The sequence below is a fragment of the Mobula hypostoma genome, chromosome 4, assembly GCF_963921235.1.
Source record: "Mobula hypostoma chromosome 4, sMobHyp1.1, whole genome shotgun sequence".
Classification (NCBI taxonomy): Eukaryota; Metazoa; Chordata; class Chondrichthyes; order Myliobatiformes; family Myliobatidae; genus Mobula; species Mobula hypostoma.
This window is the reverse complement of record NC_086100.1, coordinates 58,355,472-58,381,853: the sequence shown is the minus strand read 5'-3', so window position 1 is coordinate 58,381,853 and position 26,382 is coordinate 58,355,472. Positions and strand designations below refer to the sequence as shown.

Sequence of the window (26,382 nt, the reverse complement as noted above, 5' to 3'; positions counted from 1 at the left end):
ACAGAATGGAAATGGGAAATTGAATTGAAATTGGTAGCTACTGGGAGATCCTGCCTTTTGCAATACTCAGCAGGTATGGTGGGATCATAGCATATGAAGATATTCTTACAGATTTGATTACCTGGGTGAAATCGCAGAATGTCTTACTGTTGCTGCATTCTTATGCCATGATCATCAGGATGGACTTGATTCTGCTAAATTAGCAGTATTTCTTTACAGATCTGCTGGGCTCTTTCCAGTACAAGGTAATTCCTATTTCCTGCTTTCTCAAGACCTTCAACACACCATGCAAAAGTCTTGAAGCCTGCTGTCTCATTCAGTGAATTCTAATTCTAGAATTGGTTCAACTGCAAAACAACTGTCACATTATGCTTTCCCTTTAAGAAATGGAGGCAAACTTGGTTTCACTGATGACACATCTGGAAATTGGACAATGTTGTTAGTGACAGGTTATTGCATGAAAATGGCGTCAAAACAACCAGTCATCATCCGAATGAATACCACAGCATGCTGGAAGGGAAAGATAGCCCAATCCTGCTTTCAATTGTATTTTGATATGCTTGTATCCAAATATGGACAACTTTGTATTTCCTCTCATTGAAATTAATTTGCCACATAAATTCATTCAATCTCTTTGTAAGCTAATTGCACAGACACTTAACATTTTAATTGTTTTACTTTTTTAGTATGATTATATTTGATATATTCATTTGTTTAAAGTTATTAGAAGATTAGGTAAAACTGGCTTTCTAACCCTATAACATTTGCAATATGAAACTGTGAGGATTATTATATCCCTATATTCCTGGGTAAGGCTCATTATGCTTAAGGGACCACAAGCTAAAAAAAAATACAGGTCTAAACATTCAGATATCTGCTCCATAAAAGGTCTTTACTGCTTTATAATGGATTTAAATTCATCTTTTGTCTATTACTTTCTGATTAGCTCTTCTGATTGTTGTTTCTTGTTGGGGTTGTTCAATTAGGTTAACTTAGAAAAGAGTGCTTTTAACATAGTTATGAATATCCTTTGTGAACACAGGACATTCCAAAATACTTTACAACATATTTAAAATGTACTTTGCTAGAACAAATCGTATCTAATTGTACACATCAAGCTTCCATAAATATTACTGTCACAATGAGTACAGAATATAATTCAAAGGTGTTGATAGTCATTTATTGCACTGTATCCAAAGATTCCATATTGTATGAACATCAATTAATTGAAAAATCAAAGAGACTGACTAGTTTTGGATCTAAAAACACAAGAGTTGGATATGTTATTGAATTATTTCATCAAGTACATCCAGTTTAAGTAGCATGTTAAAGTATAAATGATTATCTACAAGTCTTGAAACTGTGTTACTGGCATACAAAATTAAGACCATTTATCTAAAATGCATTCCTCTATAATTAAAATAAGTGCTGAGATTTAATGGAATTTCATGCATGCAAGTATATTGATTTTTATAGTTCTTTCAATTTTCTGGTCATACTTAATAATTACTCTCAAAATCTTAGTACATTATGCTGAAATAGATGTTTTCTTTTCATATCAGCACAAACAGATGTCTCATCAACAAACTCGAAATCTCACCTCAATCAACAGGATCTTAAACTAGAGGGGATAATTTCACTCAACTTCAGCCACCCCATCACTGAATTGTTCACACAACCTATGGACTCACTTTCAAGGACTCTTCACCTCAAACTTTCTATGCTTATTGCTTATTTATTACTACTTCTTTCTTTCTTTTTGTATTTGCACGATTTGTCATCTTTTGCTCATTGGTTCCTTGTCTGTCCTGATGCGTGCGGTCTTTCATTGATTCTATTTCGCTTCTTGGAGTTACTATGAATGCCCGCAAGAAAATGAATATCTGTCGTATATGGTGACATATATGTACTTTGAACCTTGATCTGCGAGTCTTTTAAAAACTTAAAATTTATGAAGTCTTCTCATCCATTCTCTCATGATACAGCACCCCTCGAGTTTCATATACTTAATAACAAGTACAGCACAACAGATAAGCACAGAAATAAAGTTAAAATGCTTAGGTGGAAAAGAAACTATCATAAAAAATACAATGATATCATAAACTGCATGTTAGGCCATATAACAGGCTATCACTGGCACACAGAGAATTGTTTCTGTCTCCATAACTATCAGATTCTATTATTTATTAAATAGCAGACGTCTCTTTTCAGATGTAATGATCTATTTTCTGAAGGACAGAATTTAATAGCATCTGTCTTTATTTAGACATGCCCTTGTCTGCATAATGTCAAAAATATTTTATGTCATAAATTTTTGCAAAGGTAAGCTGGTGATGGCACAAGCAAAATGGGGCAGCTGAGATCTCTAGGGGACAGGAAAAGTAACTGTGTATCCCCTACACCAATCAGATGGACAGATTGCAAAGTTACTGGCAGGAAGGTAGAACAGGACGTGCATAAATGGAGGAATTCAATGCCAGATCAAGTGCAGGATGGGAAATAAAAATTGTAAACAGGATTATGGAAAACTTTTAATTTTAAATTTCACACTTAAAATCAGCAATAGTTAAAGCCTGTAGCATGATGTTTCATTGTGCTAATTGTTAAACGTGTCCTACATTATAAAAAAAAATCACTGAAAGCTAATACAATGTTAATTAAGTACTCATGAAATTTAACAGATTCCAATAATAACCCCTTAGGTCACTCCAAGGTGGCACTAACTAATTAGTCAAGTAACCTGACACTGGCTTACTGATTTTAATAATGGCCGATTGGCAGTATATTTCAATTCTATCTCCCATACTGGCAAAAGTCAGAGATAGCTTGAGGAAATATGAGGAGCAAGCATACTGAGTGAAGTTGAAACTCATATTAAAATCAACAACAACCAAAGGAAGTGAGACTGGAAGGTAAGCAACATGGGTCATTGGTCCGACTATAAATTTCAGAGAAGCAGAGCCTGAAGGACTACTGAAAATACTTGTACTTCTTTGTAGTGGACAGTGTCCTACTCAGGATCGTGGATAGGGCATGGTGAGTGGGGGAGCTGGAGGGGGGTGAGGCGGAAGATTGGGAAAGAGCACAATTTGGGGATGGACTGTGGCCAAAGAGCACAGTTTGTGGTCAGATTGCTGATTAAGTGAGAAAGGTAAATGATTGCAAATGAATAATGAGGCCACAGGGGACTTCCCAGGAGGGGTTGCAGTGGAGTTTGTGTATATTTGAGCATTATCCAGGACCAAGATGGATCACAGATTAATTGGCATATGTTGTCCATTGGGAGAAAGTGAAAAGTCAGAAGATAGAAAGTGTAGAGATCTGAGAGCTGGGCAGAAGTGAGGGTGGGGTTTGAAAGTTGTTGTTGATGGAGGAGTCGTCATTTAGTTTTGTGAGACAGATCAGTTAAATGAGTGGACACAAGAACAAAAATGCAAAAAAAAAAATGCCTTACTGGGGTCCAAATCTTGTTTGGTGTTAACCAGAAGCAACTAATCTTACGTACGTTTCCTATCAATGATCTAGGAGGAGCAATCCCAAGAGAATTACATCATCCATTGTACTAACAAGCATGTCTAACTTTTGGAGGGACCAGTTAAGTTTTCAGAGTGACATAGACTACTCAACAATAGTTGCACTTACGTTTCACTCTGGGTTAAACTTTCAAATTGCTCAACTCTAATACTGCTCCGGGAGGTGGGAGAGGCATTAAAACGATTGATTGGTACACCAGTAGCATAGATGGCTTTTTAAATGCATATGGATGCAGCAGAATATGTTTTACACTAAGGGAGTTATCTTAACCTTATTGAAACAAAACGCTAAAGTGATGGCAAGCTTTTAAGTTGGAACTTTTCTCTGTATGACACTGTATGCATGGCATTTAATGCAATATGTCACATTGCAATAAAATGGTATACCTGCAATATATTACATTGCACACACACCACTTAAACTGCACACACCATTTTAAAGTGAATATTACTGATTATGTACCAGTGCAACTGTCTTTTCTGTTGTTGTAAGCACTAAATTTAGATTTCCAGTCTGACATGTAAGAGTTCCATCGATGGAATTCCTGCTTCCATTGTTGTTCTACCTCATCAGTATGTGCTGGGGAAAGAAAAAAAACACATTGCAATTCTTAATTAGAATGTCTAAGTCAAAGTTTCCAGTACAGAGATGATAAATTATACTGTGATAGTTATTAAAGTCAACTACATTTTTAAGAGTTTGTTTTGTATAGACTTAAAGCTCTGTGCTAATTATGGTATGAACAACACCAAGGAGTTATCTCACTGCAAACTGTGTTCCAGGCAGTATTTTTCTCCTTTTTTGGCTCTCTAAAACAACTATGTAAATACCAGCAGCTTGGGGCTGACATTGATGCACAGCAAGAAGAGCACTCAATTCCTGGTACACTTCCCATCAGTATTCCAAGAATGGAAAATAAGTCAAAGATAAAAACAAAACAGAACAAACATAAGCTCTATTTGCCTCATATCATCTACTGACCATTAGCTAAAGGTACAGCTAATTTATGTCAATAGCTGTGGTAATTATTAATGAAAATATTTTTCACAATATTCGATGGCTTATAGAACTTCAGTATAGCAGAATGTCAAAAATAGACTTTGAAGCAACCAATATCTATTGTCTGTGGCAGAACAATGCTTGGTTTGATTATGAGCTTTTCCATGGAAAACATTATTCATGTAACAACCAATTCTAGTTGAAGGAGAACTGGGCAAATAAATTGAAACTAGTTTTATTTTAATACAATATATTCTACTGAGTGCTCCAAATTAATCATGCAATATTATAAATCTAAAAGTTGCTTCCCAAAATCTCTACTGAATTCTGCATTCTCACAATTATTGTGACCCAATGGGCAGCAGAAAGAAAATTTTAAATAAAGTAGCCTCAGCAGAATAAATGCCAGTAAAACTACACACTAAATTCTTCCATTTTTTTCTTTTTTTTTGTTTGCCATGTGTGCCCTTGACAAGGCTGGCAGGTATTGCTCAACCCTACATGGCTAAATGAAGTGGTAAAGCCACCTGTCTTGAATTGGAGCTGCTGTTAGGGTGAAAGTACTCCCACAGACTACTGGTCAGTGAATTCCAGGATTTGCACTCTGGAGATCAGCAGTGTATTTCCAGGATACGATGTTGAGTATCTTGTGAGGGGGGAGTTGCAGGCAGTGGCATGCCTATGCTCCTGTAAACTTGCCTTTCCTGTGTATGAGAGTCTGCCTGAGTGGCCCTGGATTATAATTAGAGAGAACGTATATGGCTCACAGTCAGTGGGTGCAGCTGGTAGGAATGAATGTTCAAGGCAGTGGATGAAATGCAACAAAGCAGAATACACTTTCATAGATGGTGTCAAGTTTCTTGATTGTTCAATCTTTTCCTCTCTAAATGGAAAAAAAATCCAAAGCTAGGTATTTTCCATCAATTGCATGCTCTTCATGCATCCTTCATAGAAGTGGGAATGATTTTGGGATGTCAGGTGGCAAGTGACTCACCATAGGATGACCCAGTTCTGCTAACCTGTAATGTGACCTTAGCTTTACTGTGGCCCATCGAGTTGGATTTATGATCAGTCATGTTGACGGTAGGTGCCCTTAGTAATGATAGCTCAAGGGTAGGTAGTCAGACTCTTTTATTGGATATGATCAACAACTTGCAAAGTAGTACAAATTTAATCTAAGGATTAATTCATTTGCAGAGTTGTAAGCAGAATTGAACATCTATTTCTATGATGAAAGGAAATCCATAGAGGATGGTGAAGAAGACCATCAGGCTTAAGGCATTATCTTTGAAATTCCTGCAGCATGTTTAAGACTAGGTTGATGGTCCACTCTCGTCTCCTATCAGATTCTTTCTTCTCCAGCCCTTTACCTTTCCCACACACCTGGCTTCACCTACCACATTCCAGTTGGCCTCCTCCCCCTCCTCTCACCTTTTTATTTTGGCATCTTCCTTTTCAGTCCTGAAGAAGGGTCTTGGCCTGAAGCATCAACTGTTTACTCTTTTCCATAGATGCTGCCTGACCTGCTGAGTTCCTCCAGTGTTTTGTGTGTTGCTATGGATTTCCAGCCAATGCAGACTTTCTCATGTTTGTAACTAACTGATGGAGTATTCTGACTTTATACCGCTCTTAGTCAAATGCTGCTTTGATGACTCTCACTTCATGTTTGGAATTCATCTCTTTGGCCTGTATTTACAATTAGACTGTGACGAGATCTGGAGCAAAGAGTTCTCAATAAAACACAAACCTGAATCAGAATCAGGTCTATAATCATTACTTGCATCATGGAATTTGCTGTTTTCCAACAGTAGTACAGTGTTATACCTAAAGTTTACTATAAGTTATAACAAGAAAATTAGTAGTGCAAAAAGAAAGCAAAATAGTAACGTGGTGCTCTCGAATCATTCAATGGGGAAGAAGCTGTTCCAAAAATGTTAAATATGTGTCTTCTGGCTTCTGAACCTCTTCCCAGATGGTAGTATTGAAAAGAGGGCAAATTGTAGATAGTGGAGTTCCTTAATGATAGATGCTGCCTTCTCAAGGCATCACCATTTGAAGATGTCCTTGATGCTTGGGAGACCAGTGCCCATGATGGAACTGGCTGAGTTTATAAATCTCTGCAGCTTTTTCCAATCCTGTGCAATGGTGCTTTCACACTAGCTGGTGATACAACTTGTCAGAACGCTCTCCACAGTACATCTGTAGAAGTTTGCTAGTCTTTGGTAGCATACCAAACATCCACAAACACTACTCAACCAGCCAATCTATCTCACTCATCTGTCTCCCCCATCACCATCTGAGGTTCTGCCAACAGTTACGTCAAATATATAGTTGGCAAAGCGGAGACAGAGGTGGAGTTAAGATGGCGCTAAGTGGCAACCCCTTCGCTTGCATCTTCGGAAACAGCTCTATTTCCATCTTTAATATCTTTATTTTTCCCTTTCAGGGTTCTTTTGAAGACCCTGACCTGCAGTTACACACAGACGTCGGTCCTTTGCAGGAATGGGACCCATTCTCAGGGTTTCAGGACCAGCCGTTGTTCGGCACGCCAAGGGGTCGGCCTGAGAGGTGGCCAGGTGTTTGGAAGCCTATGATCTCGGGGCTCTGGAGATGGTCGGATCGAGGATCGGTGTTACAGCAAGAGACACGTGTGTCGTCGGGGAGGACAGAAAATTTTATGCTGTGGGCCCGAAGACCCGAGATCTTTGTGATCTTCCGGCACAGAGTTCGTAAAAAGCGACAAAACGGATTTTTAACATCAAAACCAGCGGGTTGTTGTTATCTCTCTTGCTCGCTGAGAAAATGGGGGACATCATTTTCCGAGGGGGAGGGAGAGAACGAACCCTTATCTCCTGCTCGCTGGCAAAATGGGGGACACCTTCCTCTCCCTTACTGGGGAGAGAGAGAACCTGTGGGTTGCCGAATGCCGAATGAATTGTGATAGTCTTTGGGGTAACTGCGAGGGTTGTGTCTTTGCTATCGCCTAGCTCATGCTTGTGCTCGGTAGTGGGTGCGCTTTTTGGCTTTTTGTTTTGGTACGGCGGGGGTGGGGTTGTTGCTTACCGCCGCTTACACGGGGGGTGGGGGAAACTTTGGGGCACTCATGTTTAACTGTCATTCATTCTTTGGGGCACTTCTCTGTTTTCGCAGATGTTTTGTGAAGAAAAAGCATTTCAGCATGTATATTGTATACATTTCTCTGACATTAAATTGAACCTTTGAACTGTGCTGAGCCACACAGTCATGAGACTACAGAGATGGCGGAGTGGGCAATGCATGCATCCATGAGGTACTCCTGTGTAAATATCAATAAAGAGGAGTTGGTAATTAACTAGTTACCTTTGGTAGATACTGTTGGTGTAACCATCTTGGAACTGTTGGGCTGAGTATTAAAGCCAGGATTTGCTTGGTTTCCTGGCCTGTCCCTTACAAAGTGCTGTCAGAAATCTCATAAATTGTACATAATCTGCTGAAAACAGGCTTTATGGCTGAGGAAATCTCAGGATAAAGCTAAGGTATACCTCTCGCTGAACATTTCCCGCTGGAAATGGCTGTGAATGAACAGCCTGATTTATAAACATTTACCAACATTGAGAATGAGAGTGTGTTTGAAGCTCCCTCCTACTGCAAACTATTTAATTTCCCACGATTGTTTCCAACAAAATATGTCAGGAGTGCAAAGCTTTAATGCCAATCTATTGACTGTGAGATCGCTGAGGACATATTTTCTGTATTCCTGTGTTACAGCTTCAGCACGATGACACCTCATTTTTAAGTTCACTGTTGCCGCCCCGGCATACCCGTTTTGAACCATTGTTTATCATGCGGTATAAATGGTGGAGTTTCAGATAAGCTTTTCCACGAGTTTACAAATCATAAACAAATCCTTTTGCATCAGTAATAGTGAAAACATCAGATCATGATCTGCAGTAACATTTTCTTACCTGTCCTCTGTAGTAGTTTTGGAAGAAATAGATTCCAGAAGGCGCACTGCTGAGCCCGGTACTTCATATAAATCCTTGTTGCTTCTGTGTTGAAAGATATATATTTTTGGTCTGTATGTGTATATTCAGGCCACCTCATTCCTTGCACGTTGGGTTCATTTGGGTTACTTTAACATATGGGAAGAAAAGCATTAACAATTAATCCATCTACTTTGAGGAAAGCCATAACCAAACACCAGAAAATCTGAACCACAAGTTTAAATGGTTATGATTGAAAGTCTAAGCAAAACATTTATAAAGGCCATTTTCTGGCTAATGTTTTGAAAGGAAGTGAAATCACATGCTTAACACTTGCATGGTTGCCACGGAGATTATATGTTGTCACACCTACTTCTGTGCTTGAAATCTTTTGTTACACACATTGCAACAAGATCAATCTTTATATATGCTGTCACCATTGAATCAATATCGCCACAAAATAATCATTCTGATTCTGAAAAAAATGTTGAACTTTAATAGATTTTTAAACGGTCTCCAAAGTGACAATGAAAAAAGATAACACAATACAAAAAGGACAGCAAATAAACCCTTCCTCCTGTTTCCGGTTACAATGACATCCATGTGCTGGGAGAAGAAGAGTGTTTCCAGAAAATAGGGGATTAAAATAAAGCGTAATGTTTTCATAAATTACAGCAAATAAGAAAAGGGGAGCAGGAGAAGACACTCAGTACCTCCATCCAGCACACCATTCAATATCATTGCTGATTTGCCTCGGCCTCATTTCTTCCACTCCAATTCCAAATCACTGTCAATTCCACAATCTTTTAAAAAAATATATCCACTTTATCTTTTAATACATTCAATAAACTGGCCTTCACAAACCTCAGAGAATTCTGGAGAGTTACTGGCCTTGGGGAGAAGACTCCTACATACATTAGTTTCAAATGCCCATCCCCAACCGTACAATTATGTCCCCTCATTTGAAATTCTCCCTTTATTGGAAATATTTCAGCACCTCCCCTATTTTGCTGCTTTATGATGCTTGTTTCAGTAACACTTCTCATTTTGATAAATTCCGAAGAATACAGAGCTACTTTCTTCAGCTGTTCTCACCTTGTGAATTAGCACAACTAATCTCTTTTGGACTGTTTTCATTGCCAGTATAGCCTTTATTAAATATGGGGACGAGAACTGTCCAGAGGTAAAGTTAAATGAATTAATATAGTATCCTACATATTACCTTACACCCAGAATGAGTGAGATATTTGTTTTAAGCGTAACTGATTTGTTCTCCATAAAATTAGTGCAAAGTTTGATAAACTGGCCTTCACAATCATGACTTGGAGAGTTCCGAGAGAGGAGGCAGTGCACGGGTCCTAGAGCGACGTTTAAAAGGGAAAAGCTTCACGGGAACTCTGCTACGACCAGAGCACCAATTGTGAGTTGGAGAGCAGGAAGGGTTCAGACATAAAAGGGAAACACTGCCTAGCGGAGCGGTCATCAATGGAGTGGTCGGAGGCAGAGTGATAGGGTTTTGGCTCATTCGGGCTTCGGCAAGTGGGTAAGTGGGTTTCGTTTTGTCCTTGCATTTTTTTTTGGAGGAATAGAGAGCATGTCTGTAGGGTTAGTAGTACTTTGCTCTGGGTGTCAGATGTGGGAATCCTGTGAATCTTCCAATCTCCCAGATGGCCACATCTGAGCCAGGTGCACCGAGAGGCAGCTTCTGAGAGACCGTGTTAGGAATCAGGAGCTACAGCTTGATGACCTACAGCTTATTAGGGAGAGTGAGCAGGAGATAGAGAGGAGCTACAGGGAGTTAGTCACCCCGAGGCTGCAGGAGTTAGATGTGGGTGACTGTCAGGGAAAGGATGGGAAGACCTCAAATAGTAGTGAGCACCCCTGTGGCCAACCCCTCAGTAATTGTTATCTTGTTTTGGATGCTGTTGAGGGGTGGGGGTGGTGACCTGACAGAGAACAACCACGGTGATCGGGTCTCTGGCACTGAGCCTGGTTCCGCGGTGCAGAAGGGGGAGAAAAAGATGAGGAATGCGGTAGACATAGGAGATTCCATAGTGAGGGGAACAGACAGGAGGTTCTGTCAGCCTTACAGAGATAACTGCATGGCGTGTTGCCTCCCAGGTGCCAGGGTACAGGAGGCACAGTATTCAGAAGGGAGAGGGTGAACAGACGAAGTCTTGGTACACGTTGACATAGATAGAAAAACCTATGTCCTGAAGACAGAATTCAGGGAATTGGGTAGGAAGCTAAACAGCAGGACCTCCAAGGTTGTAATCTCAGGACTGCTGCCTGTGCCACATGCTAACGAGTGCAAGAATAGCACGATCAGGCATATTAATGTGTGGCTGAGAGACTGGTGTAGGGGGCAGGGCTTCAGGTTCCTGGATCATTGGGGCCACTTCTGGGGGAGGTACGACCTGTACAAAAAGGACGGGTTACACCTGAACCCAAAAGGGTCCAATATCCTAGCAGGCAGGTTTAATAGAGCTGTTAGGGAGGATTTGGCAGGGGGATGGGAACTGGAGCAATAAGGCTGAGGAAGGGTCAAACAGAAATAAATCAAAGATAGCATGCAACTGAGATAGAAAGGACAGGCAGGAGATGAGGCATAACCACAGCCAGTGGGATGAGGTAAAGGGCAAAAGAGGCATGGTGCAGTTAAAACAGAAAGCAAAAAATACTGGACTGAAAGTGTTATACTTGAATGCATGCAGCATAAAAAATAAAATGAACAATCTTGAAATTCAGCTACAGATTGGCAATTATGAGGTTGTGAACATCTCTGAAACTTGGCTAAAAGATGGCTGCTCTTGAGAGCTGACGTCCTATACGGTGTATCAGAAAGACAGGATGGTAGGCAGAGGGGGTGGTGTGGCCCTGTATAAGAAATAATATTAAATCATTAAAAGGAATGACACTGGGTCAGAAGGTGTAGAGTCTCTATGAGTTGAGTTAAGAAATGACAAGGGTAAAAGGACCCTAATGGCAGTTGTATACAGGCCTCCAAACAGCTGCCAGGATGTGGATTACAAATTACAGCAGGAGATAAAAAAAGGCGTGTCAGAAGGGCAATGTCATGATAATTGTTGGGGATTTTAAAATGAAAATGGATTGGGAAAACCAGGCCAGTACTAGACCTCAAGAGAGAGAATTTGTAGAATGTTTAAAGGATGGCTTTTTAGAACAGCTTGTTGTTGAGCCCACTAGGGGATCGGCTGTGCTGGATTGGTGCTGTGCAATGATCCGGAGGTGATAAGGGAGCTTAAAGTTAAGGAACCCTTAGGGATCACAATATGATTGAGTTCACTTTGAAATTTGAGAAGGAGAAACTAAATTCCAATGCGTTGGTATTTCAGTGGAATAAAGGAAATTACAATGGCACAAGAGGGGAACTGGCCAAGGTTGACTGGAAAGAGACATTAGCACGAAGGACAGCAGAGCAGCAATGGATGGAGTTTCTGTGCAAAATGAGGGAAGTGCAAGACAGATACATTCCAAATAAGAAGACATTTTTGAACGAAAGAAGGATACTACCGCAGCTAACAAGTCAGAGCCAAAGTAAAAGCAAAAGAGAGGGCATACAAGGAAGCCAAAGCCAGTGGGAAGATTGAGGATTGAGAAGCTTTTAACCACTTGCAGCACGAAACTAAGAAGGTCATTAGGAAGGAAAAGATGAATTATGAAAGGAAGCTGGAGACTAATATCAAAAAAGATACTAAAAGCTTTTTTTTAAGTATATAAAGGGTAAAAGAGAGTTGAGGATAGACATAGGACCAATAGAAAATTATGCTGGAGATATCGTAATGAGAGATACAGAGATAGCAGAGGAACTGAATGCGTATTTTGCATCAGTCTTCACAGTGGAAGATGTCTGCAGTATACTGGACATTCAAGAGTGTCAGGGAAGTAAATTATGTGCAGTGAAAATTACGACTGAGAAGGTGCTCAGGAAGCTTAATGATCTGAGGGCTGATAAATCTCCTGGATCTGATGGAATATACCCTTGGGTTCCGAAGCAAGTAGCTGCAGAGTCTGCGGAGGCTTTAACAATGATCGTTCAAGAACTGATAGATCCTGGCATTGTACCGGATGACTGGAAAATTGCAAATGTTACTCCGCCATTTAAAAAGGGTAGGAGGCAGCAGAAAGGAAACTATAGACCTGTTAGCCTGACGTTAGTGGTTGGGAAGTTGTTGGAATTGATCGTTAGGGATGAGATTACGGAGTACCTGGAGGCACATGACAAGATAGACCAAAGCCAGCATGGTTTCCTGAAAGGAAAATCCTGACTGACTATCATACTGCAATTTTTTTTTGAGGAAATTACAAGCACGGTAGACAAAGGAGATGTGATGTACTCGGATTTTCAGAAGGCCTTTGACAAAGTGCTGTACACAAGGCTGCTTAGCAAGGTAAGAGCCCATGGAATTACAGGGAAGCTACCAGCATGGGTGGAGCATTGGCTGGTCGGTAGAAGACAGAGAGTGGGAATAAAGAGATCCTATTCTGGCTGCCTGCCTGTTACCAGTGAAATTCCACAGGTGTTCATGTTGGGACCGCTGCTTCTTACAATGTAAGTCAATGATTTGGACCATGGGCTTAATGGATTTGTGGCTAAATTTACCAATGATACAAAGATAGGTGGAGGAGTGGGTAGTGTTGAGGAAACAGAGAACCTGTAGAGAGACTTGGGTAGTTTAGGGGAATGGGCAAAGAAGTACAATGTTGGAAAGTGTATGGTCATGCACTTTGGTGGAAGAAATAAACCGGCAGACTATTATTTAGATGGGGAAAGAATTCAAAATGCAGAGATGCAAAGGAACTTGGGAGTCCTCGTGCAGGATACCCTAAATTTTAACTTCCAGGTTGAGTCAGTGATGATGAAGGCCAATGCAATGTTGCCATCCTTTTGAGAAGTATAGAATGTAAGAGCAGGGATGTGATGTTGAGGCTTTATAAGGCACTCATGAGACCACACTTGGAGTATCATGTGCAGTTCTGGGCTCCTTATTTTAGAAAGGATATACTGACATTGGAGATGGTTCAGAAAAGATTCACAAGAATGATTCCAGGAATGAAAGGGTTACTGTATGAGGAACATCTGGCAGAATTTCCTGAGTTCAGAAGAAGTGGGGGGGGGGGGGGGAAATCTCATAGAAACATTCCAAATGTTAAAAGGCTTGAACAGATTAGATATGGCAAAGTTATTTCCCATGGTAGGGCAGTCTAGGACAAGAGGGCACGACTTCAGGATTGAAGAACATCCATTTAGAATGGAGATGCGGAGAAATTACTTTAGTCAGAGGGTGGTGAATCTGTGGAATTTGTTGCTACAAGCGGCTGTGGAGGCCAAGTCATTGGGTGTATATAAGGCAGAGATAGATAGGTTCTTGATTAGCCAGGACATCAAAGGGTATGGGGAGAAAGCAGGGGAGTGGGGATGACTGGAAGAATTGGATCAGCCCATGATTGAATGGCGGAGCACTCGATGGGCCGAATGTCCTACTTCTGCTCCTATATCTTAAAGTTCTGCATTCAAATTGACATTGAGCTAACAAAGCAGTATCTTAAACATACAAAAAGGAATTCAGCATTGTATTTGTAGGAAGAAATTTATCCAAAGCTTGTTAAGGACTTACCCAGTTTTTGCAAAGTTTGCCCAGTAATGCATCATGCTTCTGCTGAGTGTTTCTTCTGCCGCAGTATAATTGAGCTTTCCATCAACAGGCATCCCAAACATGAATTCAATCTCATAACCATGCATAACTCCCATCCAATGTGGCCAATCTGCATTTGACGCATGGTGTTCAAACAAATAGACATAGGCAGTGTTTCCACATTCGGCCATCTTATTAGCAAACTGCATCAAGGGACATACAAAATTCTTATCTCCAGCCACTGCAACCAAAGCATCACGATTTTTCGTTGCATTGTTCTCATCTGTCCAATCTGTATATTGGAAAGCGACTGCCTCCACTCCAATATCACCAGCATTAGGTAAAGTCATCTTTACACCTTTTAGGAATTGTTCACGAGTAATGAGACTTGCTGTATTCTTTTTGAAACCAGGAGCCCCATATACCAAAAAGTAACTTCCCTCATCTTTGTTCACACCTACTAAGATTTGGAGTTTTTTCAATTTTTTCATTTGAATTAATTCATCAGGCACATCAGTGAGAAAGTCTCCATCAACAACAGGTTTAAATGTATAGCCAGATAAAAGGCTATCTGTTACGATTCCAAGACTCTTGTCCACTATCTCTTTGGGATGCTTATGATGTAGACAGTTTACTAGCGCCGTATCGTTATTGAAAGTGCAACTAAGCCGGTGAGCCAAGATTGAAGCCCTGTGTTTTGCCTCAGCATCTGGTAAAACAGCCCAGGGAGCATTACAGGAACCACTTTGCATGATGGCTCTGGTAAAGAGGGAATGACTTTTAGGTGAAAGAATATGGAGATGAATTGAAGCCGCTCCTGCACTCTCTCCAAACAAGGTCACGCTGTTGGGATTTCCTCCGAATGCCATTATATTGTCTTGAACCCATTGAAGTGCTAACCGTTGATCAAATAATCCCATGTTTCCATGAATATCTCGGCTACCAGGCACAGCTAAAAATCCTAAAGCACCCAATCTATAGTTCATGGAAACAACAATTACATTCTCAACATAAGCTAGATATTTGCCATCATAAATCATTAAGGAAGAGGTGCCTGATGCAAAACCCCCACCAAAGATCCATATCATAACAGCTGCTTTGTTTGGTTTTGGCGATGGAACCCACACATTAACATAGAGACAGTCTTCACTAAGTTGAGTGTTAGGATTCCACATTTCTTCCCACGGCAAGCCAGGAGAAGAGCTGTTTACATACTGGTAACATGAGTTTGGATATCTGTCTGCATTCCACAGCCCAGACCAGGGTCTTCGAGGTTCTGGTTTCTTAAATCTCAGTTCATCAATAGGCGGCTCTGCATATGGAATCCCCAGGAAAGCTGTGACTGATCCTGAAAGAACATTTACTGACATTCCTTTGACTTTTCCTTGTTTAGTTGTGACCACCAACTCTTCTTCGCTTGATGTACTGTTGAGGCTTTCAAATGTCAGAAGGAACCATAGTACTGGTATATAGCACGTAAAAAAGATTGGTTGCGACTGGAGCCTCATAATTGATTATGTGCAGCACTGAAAAGAACTAATTCACAGAAATACATGGTTGTTTAAATATTAAAAATACAAGATTTATTTTGAAGTATAAAATGTATGCATATCCCTCCCACAGTAGTAACATTTAACATGTCATGATGGCTAAGGGTACATTGTTGAGAATCCCATTGACAGTTTTTAAAAAGCTTATAAATGATCTTGCATCAAATCTGATGATTAATAAATAGGACTTATTTAATGCAGTATATACTGTACATCAATATTTTATAGCCTTAATGACAAAATAAGAGGCTGATTATGTTGCAGAGTTAATGCTAAACTTCTGGGCTGTATCTTTTGCTTAGGAGGCTGAATGTCTATGTGGAATTGTGTACTTTCACCGTGTACTTGTGTAGAAGTTTAGGACTTCCAAGTGAAAGTACAACCCCCAACTTCCACAGCTGGCCACCATTCACTGGATTAAGTGCACTCGAATCCTCATCGAAGAACTGTGCAAAGTTCTGCAGATTTCTTGACTGTTAAACCAAAAAATCCACCTGCTGAACCTGGACCAGTCTTGTGAGTCTCTATCGTAATGAGAAGAAATAGCTACGGAGAGAAGGGCAAGTAGGGCTACTTTCCTTTTACAATTTAACCAAATTGATTTAAATGCATCTTGTGTTGATTGTTTCCCTGTATTATACAATTTGGATTTGACTTTGCTATAAGTTAATTTTGTAGGTTATTAATATTAGAGACCATCATACACTCTCTCCCTTTGACAGGTCTACCAGACTGTAAATCAGGAATCTGGTCACAATTAGAACTTATGCATTGCTGGATTTCCTGGGTGACTGAGGTAGAAGGCGAAGCCACTTGCACCTCAAATTCTTTTGCTTATTAATTAGCCGAGGACTAAAGCCTCTGTTTCAGACTGAGTTTAGGGCAGATGAACTCTGAGCTCTGAAGGCTGAACAGTCAGTGGCAGATTCTACCCAAACTGCTCACAGAAAGAATACAGCACTTTTAAGTTTTCCACTGGAATCACTTTGATGCTGGAAAGAAAACATATCTGGCCCACCAGTCATTAACCTGGGAACACAATGGGTAGTGTGCTCCCTTTTAAAAGTCAGCACTGGTTTGTGGCTCAAATGCTCCATTGTCAGTCTGAGGAATGCCCATGAGTGTTCCAGTAATCTTTACACATTTCAGGTAAATACATTCAATTACTTGAAAGCTTACTCAGACACCCAGTGTATAAAATCTTGCACAGTGACACATGGAAGTGATTTAGTATCAAATCTCATTGAAATGTGACAAATATAATAGATTTTTGTATCAAAACATTTTTTTCTGATTATCCAAGTTAAATATAGTACAATACTTTAAATTCTCTATTAAATCAGAAAGCTTAAAATGGAATGCTGTTTTCATCTATCATAAATTCCAATTATCCAGGCACAAAAATGACAATAACTAAGAAATATGGACTGTCAAGTATGACCATTATTGTGCAGAAAATTAACAAGCTGAAAATGTACAGTGCAGAAATGCTAATGGTTAGCTGTTTTTCCTACCAGGATATTCTACCTACCAGGATGTTTTTCTCATTAAGGTATAAATTGCAGGATTATCTCAAGCAGGTGCAAAGAAATCTAGCCTCAGTGACTAGGCCACTTCATTTCCACAAAGATGTTCAGTGGATCCCCCTTAATTCTGTAGATTAGAAACACATTACTGCAATAGTTTGTTCAAGCAACACCACTGAACAGTTTTATTTCATGTTCCAACAATGGCTAAACAAAATGGTCTTTCAACCAAATATTGGATGAGTAAACACATTGAACTGTCAGCACAAGTCTGTCGATTGGCCACCCATTACATCACTCTGTTATCTGAACACCTGCCAATCTGTTCACAATCTTGGCATCATACTTCACTGAAACAAGCTGTGAACGAATTCCCATTTCATAATGATCCCCAAACCCATCTGTTTCAGCTCAGCCATTTTTGAAACCATCAAGCCTAATGATACTAACCTCACTGATTACCTGATTGGCCTCCATAAATCTAAAATGCACATGCTGGCATCCAAAATGACCATCATCATCCTTAAGTACTTTATCCTACTCAGAAATACCTTGATTTTATATAATTTTATTTCCATTCTACAATGTTTCTATTACCTTGCCCTCTTTGTAATGAAGTCTTACGTACAGTCCAAGATATCTCAATAAAGAAAAGCAGAAGGGCCCACATGTCACTCTCACCCTAACCCCAACTATTTGGTGGAGTGGCTATGTGGGTTGTTTGGGACACTCTGTGCTCCTCCTATTAACTTTATTAAGCCACTATGTGGTCTACTTGAAACTAAAAAGCTTATGGACTAGAGTTTTCCCATGAGTGACTGATAATGTTTTTCCTAGGAAGTTTTGAGAATACCTTCACGTATTATCTCTCTCCTCCTTAAAATCTGGTGACTTCAGTCAGGATGGAATGAAGAACCCACCTTGTAAATCTAGCGTCAGGATTATGTAAGAAGCAACTCGCTTGTCAGATTTATTTGTAGTAATTGCAGCCTGGATCCTGGGCTCAACGGCCTGGGATAGGAATCTGGCATTAGCTCACTCACCCTGTCAGCAGATTTGGAAGATTTTGCAGAAGTGATGCTGATGAGTATCTCTGTAGTTCTTTGAAATGCATGCAGTAGATAGAGAGTCTTAGAAACATACATGTGCCTTTGGATCACCAAGTACTGGCATTGACATTTCAGTCTCAGTTTCCCATTAACACTGTAGTACTGGATTCTATCCTGAGGATATTGTTTTGAATATTCTTCATGATTTCTCCACAATATTGGGCAGAACATTTAGATACAGAACTTTGTAATTGATAATATTTACAATTTTTCCCACCCAGGAGATATCAGGATCAATAGCAAAGTGAACCTTTCTTTTCCCTACCTAACTGCCCTTCAACCAAGTAACTTAATAAATCTTTTCAGATCTTACAGTACTTCATTAGTTTTATGGACAAAATTATGTATATTAACTTTCAAATAATCCAGTTTAATTCCCCAGTTGCTCTGGTGAGATTTGAACTCAAGTTTTCAGAGCTTGGTTTCAGGCCCTTTGTACAGCCCACCGTGCTAATCCTCCTCCCCGCAGTTTCTTAATCCTACATGGATTATTAACTGCTGTTCCCTTTTTTTTATATAGTCTTCCATCTGTAGTGGAGAATCTGGAGGATATATCTGAAATACCCCAAACACAAATATTTTAAAATGAACGTCCAGATTGAGGTCTATTTGCCATACAGGAGGCAATTCACTTGAATTAAAAACAAGGCATCAGGACTAATTTTGCCATGCCATGGAATTCACAATTGGCTTCTTGAACTGCTTTACCCAATTAACAGTTCCAAATGATGTATTTTATTTATAATATCATTTGATCTTATCAAACCTTCCACACAGTAGTTAATGAAAAGGCTTCATAAATGCAAACCTTGACAGAACTAGCACCCACCTTTCTGGTTTGCTAATCAAAAAAACACTCACTTACTTGAGGTTAATCATTTATAAGGTAGGTTTTCAACAACTGACAGACTTTTAATTCTCATTATATAGTTCTTTCATTTTTAATCTTTCAATTAGTGGAGACATCAAGACCTTCACATTGTTCACATGAGTCATCCACAATTTCAATGAAGTAGTGACTAAACAAGTTGTTAACTCAGGAACAATATCTCCCACAGTCTTAACTACTCTGTGGCGAAAAGCATCGTACAGCAGGTTTAAATGCTTTCAGTTTAACCAATACAAACGTCTTACATTTCACAAACCTCTTATAAAGTACAATTTAAAAAAAATTGGAAGTACTATAAATATTACCCTTCTTCACTCTCCATTGACTCGGAGGAAATTAATGGATAAGGCAAACTAAACTTGGCACCAAAGTAAAAGAAAATCACAATGCATGGATTATTTTGTGCCCATTGCTGTAGATGAAGAAACTTGCTTATATCTGGCATAACCATGCTGTTTAGTAGCCAGATGCCTGAAAAATAAAGGACAACTTCAATAAAAGCAAAACGATTCTGGCTGCATTGGATGCTTGGAGGTATTCTGGAAATGATTCCAAACGTAGAGCCATCAACAATGGCACTATACATCAAAGTTGCTGGTGAAGGCAGCAGGCCAAGCAGCATCTGTAGGAAGAGGTGCAGTCGACGTTTCAGGCCGAGACCCTTCGTCAGGACAATGGCACTATATCGGATGGGTGCAATTAAGGCCTTGGTGGTGATATCAGAAAAAGATGCGATCTATAGGAGACCCTGTAGATCAGTTTTTCTTAAACTTTTTGCCCTGGAGGAAACCTTGAAATAATTCTCAGGTTTCAGGGAACCCGCTGCATAAAAATTATTAAATCTATAGCTCCCGGTACGTGAGTGCGATCAGTAAGTTGCAGATATAATAATCCAAAAATAGTTGTCAATGCTCTTTTGAGTAGAGAATGAATTTTTAGCCAACCTTTCTTGAAAAAACAGGTAGTTCAGCCAAGCTTTACCTTTCTTGTTGAAATTAATCTCTTCCTTTCCCTTTCATAAATTTAAAAAATTCAGAAGACAAACATTATAAATTTCTGTTCAATAACTGGCTTAAGCCAAAATGAGATTTCATTTTTTTAAAGGTAGGCTCAATAGATTTAATTTAAATAAAGGTTGCAAATTGATTTTAATTAATGCTATTTACAACATGAAAATTTATTGACAATGTTAAATAGCAACATTACTAAAAACCATAAGCCAAAGCAATATGAATAAAAATATAGCTATGAGACACAATTTTATACAAGGACTTGAAAAAAAAACATTTTCTATCTTTGATCAGACTCAAAGGTAGGCCTAGCATGTGAAACCTGTGCTCGTTTTTTTTTTGCTGCAAAAATGCTCACCTCTGGGCCGAACTTAAGATAACCACACATGCATTTCATCTTCAACTGAAATGAGACAACCTCTATCCTTGCTCTTGATGCTTGTTAAAGAAAAAGCTTGCTTACACATGTAAGAAGTTGAAAATTGCAGCAACATTTTCATTGCTTTCCTATGAATTTCAGCATACTCTTCTTTCACAGAAATCCAGAACATCAAGTGAATCTCATCTTGATGTTCACAAAGTTTGCAGTTCACTAAGTTCTTCCTCTTCTTTCAAAGAGAAGTTCTCAGGCTAAGCAGAAGATTCAAAGAAAGGGTCCATCACCCAGTCATACACTTGTGTTGAAAGGGAGGAATAATATTGTAGAATTTTGTTCTGCAACTCTTTCAGTGGTTTTCAGTAAGACCCGAGACTCTCTGGTCCTTCCTCACTCTCAAGCCCAAGAAACAGAGGAACCATTTCAAGATTTCTTTTTGCAAAATGATTTTTCCAAAGATTCAGTTTCTTTTTAAATCCAAGAAGTTTGTCATTTGAAGTCAGAACATTTTCTCCAGGACCTTGCAGGGACTTGTTCAACTGGTTCATATGATGAAAAATGACTGCTAAGTAGGCTAGTTTCTGTAGCCATTCGTCATCTTCAATCGACTCAGCAAAATCTGGCCTACTCAGAAGTACTCCTACAATCACTTTCAGCTCAAATACCCTGCTGAGAACTTTTCCTCTGCTAAGCTACTGCTAAGACAGACGCCAACAGTTTCTCCAAGACAGACTTTTTGTATCCAGATATGAAGGCAAAACATTAAAAGTATCTTGGCCTTTGCTCATTTTGGGCAGCTCTTTACAAAAGTTTTCTTAAATTCCACCTTCATTCACAACATGACATTTACTGGTGAAATCTGTTGACATTAACCCTGGATAGAGAAGCTGTTGTTTTTCAGAAACAGATCAATTATCACTGGCACGTGACATGAAATTTGTTTCACGTCACATGCAGCAACAGTTCAATGCAATACGTAATCTAGCAGAGAGAAAAAAAGTAAACAAGTAAATCAATTACGTATATTGAATAGATTTCAAAAAAATGTGCAAAAACAGAAATACTCTATATTAAAAAAAGTGAGGGAGTGTCCAAGGGTTCAATGTCTATTTAGGAATCGGATGGCAGAGGAGTAGAAGCTGTTCCTGAATCACTGAGTGTGTGCCTTCAGGCTTCTGTATCTTCTACCTGATGGTAACAGTGAGAAACGGGCATGCCTTGGATGCCAGAGGTCCTTAATAATGGACACTGCCTTTCTGAGACACCACTCCCTAAAGATGTTCTGGGTACTTTGTAGGCTAGTACCCAAGGAGTGACTAGATTTATAACCTTCTGCAGCTTCTTTCGGTCCTGTGCAGTAGCCCCTCCATATCAGACATTGATGCAGCCTGTCAGAATGCTCTCCACGGTACAAATATAGAAGTTTTTGAGTGTATTTGTTGACATGACAAATCTCTTCAAACTCCTAATAAAGTATAGCTGCTGTCTTGCCTTCTTTATAACTACATCGATAAGCTGGGACCAGGTTACATCCTCAGAGATCTTGACACCCAGGAACTTGAAGCTGCTCACTTTCTCTACTTCTGATCCCTCTATCAGGATTGGTATGTGTTCCTTCATCTTACCTTTCCTGAAGACCACACTCAACTCTTTCGTCTTACTGACGTTGAGTGCCAGGTTGTTGCTGCGGCACCACTCCACTAGTTGGCCTATCCCACTCTTGAATGCCCTCTCGTCACCACCTGAGATTCTACCAACAATGGTTGTATCGTCAGCAAATTTATAGATGGTATTTGAGCTATAACTAGCCATAGTCATGTGTATATAGGGAGTAGAGCAGTGGGCTAAGCACACATCTCTGAGGTGCGCCAGTGTTGATTGTCGGTGAGGAGGTTATGTTATCACCAATCTGCACAGATTGTGGTCTTCCAGTTAGGAAGTTGAGGATCCAATTGCAGAGGGAGGTACAGAGGTCCAGGTCCTCAATCAAGATTGTGGGAACGATGGTATTAAATCCTGAGCTATAGTTAATGAACAGCATCATGACACAGGTGTCTGTGTTGTCCAGGTGGTCTAAAGCCGTGTGGAGATCAATTGAGATTGCATCTGCCATTGACCTAATGTGGTGATAGGCAAACTGTAATGGGTCCAAGTCCTTGCTGAGGCAGGAGTTCAGTCTAGTCCTGACCAACCTCAAAGCATTTCATCACTGTAGATGTGAGTGCTACCGGGCGACAATCATTAAGGCAGCCCACATTATTATTCTTAGGCACTGGTATACTTGTTGCCATTTTGAAGCAAGTGGGAACTTATGCCCATTGCAATGAGAGGTTGACAATATCCTTGAATACTCCTGCTAGTTGGTGGGCAGTAGTTGTGTTCTCTATTTCAAAGTGGGCATAGAAGGCATTGAGTTCATCTGGTAGTGAAGCATTACTGCCATTCATGCTACTGGGTTTCACTTTGTAGGAAGTAATGTCTTGCAGACCCTACCAGAGATGCCGTGCATCCAATGTCGCCTCCAACCTCGTTCGAAATTGTCTCTTCGCCCTTGAAATAGCCCTCCACAAATTATACCTGGTTTTCTGGTACAGGCCTGGGTTGCCAGACTTGAATGCCACAGATCTAGGCTTCAGCAGATGACGTATCTCCTGGTTCATCCACGGTTCTTGGTTTTGGAATGTACAATAAGTCTTTGTGGGCACACACTCATCCACACAGGTAACAACTGCAGCATACTCATCCAGATTCGAAGATGAATCCCTGAATAAGTCCAGTCCACTGATTCAAAGCAGTCCTGTAAGAGCTCTTGTGCTTCCCTTGTCCATACTTTCTTGGTCCTCACTGCTGGTGCTGCAGTCTTCAATCTCTGCCTATACTCAGGGAGTAGAAGTTCAGCTAGGTGAACAGACTTCGCAAAGTGAGGGCAAGCAGTCTTGATGGTGGTGTAGCAATGGTCCAGTGTGTTGTTTCCTCTGGTATTGAAAGTGATCTGCTTCATGATTTTTTCAGGCTGGCCTTGTTAAAATCTCCAAAATATGGTGAAGTTGTTAAGGTGTGCTGTTTTGTGCATGTTGATCCCATTGTTCAGATCATCTAAAACCTGCTTGACGTTGGCCTGAGGTGAAATGCAAACTGCTACCAAAATGACTCCAGAGAACTCCCGTGGCAGGTAAAAATGATGGCACTTTACTGCTAGATATTCCAGATCTGGTGAGCAGAACTGGGACAGCACTGATATACTCGTGCGCCAAGAAGAGTTGATCATGAGGCATACTCCTCCACCTCTGCTTTTGAGAGACAAATCTCAAGGTATACAATTTATACATTCTTTGATAATAAATGTACTCTGAAAATTTGAAATACATGACTTCAGTCATAGAATTTAGCAAGCTTCATTAGTTTGAAATAGGCACACTTACATGGATTCAAAGAATGACTTGTTTTTTAATTCATACAAACATCTGGACACAATTTATGCTATGCTTTAAATGACTACCTTAATTTTTTAAAAACACTCGAATATTTCTCCCCCCCATAAGTACTTCCAGGACTAGATGCTCATAAAATTGTGAATACCATTCTAAAATAGCTACTTGACACTGAAAAGTCTAAGAACCATTGGAAACAATCGAAAGTTGATGTTTCACACTAATGTGGCAATCAAACAGAAGTTGTATGCTCCATAAACTGCTACATGACAGCTGTTAGTTACTAATGTTAGTGTTAGTTACTTCTTGTTCTATTATCCTGTTGTCAGATAATGATTTCCTTGCACTGCAAACCACAATTTAAACTCTGTTTAAAAAAGCTGCAGTATTTTGTTACCATTCTCTCTTGGGTAATATCTATATTTGCAGCATCTGGATTCTCTTGGTTCTCATTATTTCACAGACAATTTTTGTTTCCATCCTTTTCCTCCTACTCTGTGACTTAAAACACTAGTCACCGTTCTGATTAAGCCTCAATAACTTGAGAGGCCAAGTTTGCTTCTCTCTCAACTTGCTGAGTATTTTGACATTTTGTGTTTAAGATCATGGCTGAACTAAATGCACATCTTAAAACAAAACGAGGCTGTTAAAGAACATCATTTTCAGTTTGCTTTTTACCGTGTCAAAGATAAACCTATTTTGGATTTGAAGTAGGGCACCTCATTTAATTGCAAGTTCTGCAGACAAACTTCTATAGAAGCACACAACAGGAATTCTGCAGATGCTGGAAATTCAAGCAACACACGTCAAAGTTGCTGGTGAACGCAGCAGGCCAGGCAGCATCTCTAGGAAGAGGTGCAGTCGACGTTTCAGGCTGAGACCCTTCGTCAGGACTAACTGAAGGAAGAGTGAGTAAGGGATTTGAAAGTTGGAGGGGGAGGGGGAGGGGGAGATCCAAAATGATAGGAGAAGGCAGGAGGGGGAGGGATGGAGCCAAGAGCTAGACAGGCGATTGGCAAAGGGGATATGAGAGGATCATGGGACAGGAGGTCCGGGGAGAAAGACAAGGAGGTGGGGGGGGGGGACCCAGAGGATGGGCAAGGGGTATAGTCAGAGGGACAGAGGGAGAAAAAGGAGAGTGAGAGAAAGAATGTGTGTACAAAAATAAATAACGGATGGGGTACGAGGGGGAGGTGAGGCATTAGCGGAAGTTAGAGAAGTCAATGTTCATGCCATTAGGTTGGAGGCTACCCAGACGGAATATAAGGTGTTGCTCCACCAACCTGAGTGTGGCTTCATCTTTATAGTAGAGGAGGCTGTGGATAGACATGTCAGAATGGGAATGGGATGTGGAATTAAAATGTGCGGCCACTGGGAGATCCTGCTTTCTCTGGCGGACAGCGTGCAGTGGAGCACAGTGGAGAGTATCCTAGCTGGAATGGAAAAGCCTACAAAACTTGGTAGATACAATTCAGTCCATCACAGGCAAAGTCTTCCCGACCATTGACACACTTAATTGGAACGCTACAAGAATAAACAACCAATGACTGCCCCCCCCCCCCACCACACACACATTCGAGGCCATACAGTCATCTGGCTACTACCATCAAGGAGGTGATTTGGAAGTCTTAGGGCCCATACCACTAGGTTCTGTAACTGTTATCACCCTACGACAATCAGGCTCCTAACCCAGCACGGATAACGTCACTCCACCTCAATTCTGAACTAATTCTACAATCCAAAGACTCACTTTCAAGGATTTTGCAGCTCAACATATTTTTATTTGCATTATTTGTCTTCTTTTGCACATTGTTTGTTTTTTTTTACTTTCGGCGTATTGCGAACTTTTTTAAAATTTCTTTATTTTTCTGTAAAATGACTGCAAGAAATGAATTTCAATCGTATTATATATTTTAATAGTAAATGTTACTCTGGCTTTGAAGTTAATCATGTGAGAAATCTGAATTAAGGCCTCTTTTAAACATTAATGAGGACTACTAACAGAACTAATGCCGGCTGGTGTAGTCGCATCCACACCAGACTGCAAGTGGTCCTGGGCTCAAATCCAGCTGGCTCCTTGCACCTTTTCCATTCAAGTTAGGTTGAGGGTCAAGCTCACAACTCAACCTTGCAAAAAACAGACAAAAATGCCAAACAAAAATGGCAAGGTTGTCCCGATGCACCTTAAGGCATGGAAAGGAACAACAACTAACACAACTGCATTCCTGGGTATTATGACAAAAATATTTGAATTTGGTAAATAAAATGGCATGTTGGACTGTTTTCGCCATGTGAATCCACAGTTCTACAATACAGTAGATTCTGGTTTATTGGGCCAC

The 26,382-nt window shown here is 40.1% G+C and overlaps 1 protein-coding gene across 2 annotated transcripts in view; it reads right to left on the bottom strand.

The window, feature by feature from the left end:
* Positions 1–1,170: 1,170 nt before the first annotated feature.
* The window catches only part of ache (acetylcholinesterase (Yt blood group)), a 38,737-nt gene continuing 13,525 nt past the window's right edge, over positions 1,171–26,382 (bottom strand). The window contains exons 2-5 of one of the 2 annotated variants that reach the window (XM_063045831.1): positions 17,234–17,355; positions 14,135–15,688; positions 8,478–8,644; positions 1,171–4,113 (exon numbers count right to left, since the gene is read on the bottom strand). In XM_063045831.1, the coding sequence (XP_062901901.1) occupies positions 3,989–4,113; positions 8,478–8,644; positions 14,135–15,660 (1,818 nt within the window). In that variant the 5' untranslated portion in view covers positions 15,661–15,688; positions 17,234–17,355 and the 3' untranslated portion in view covers positions 1,171–3,988. The remainder of the gene's footprint in view (positions 4,114–8,477; positions 8,645–14,134; positions 15,689–17,233; positions 17,356–26,382) is intronic. The other variant, XM_063045832.1, reaches the window with a different exon arrangement.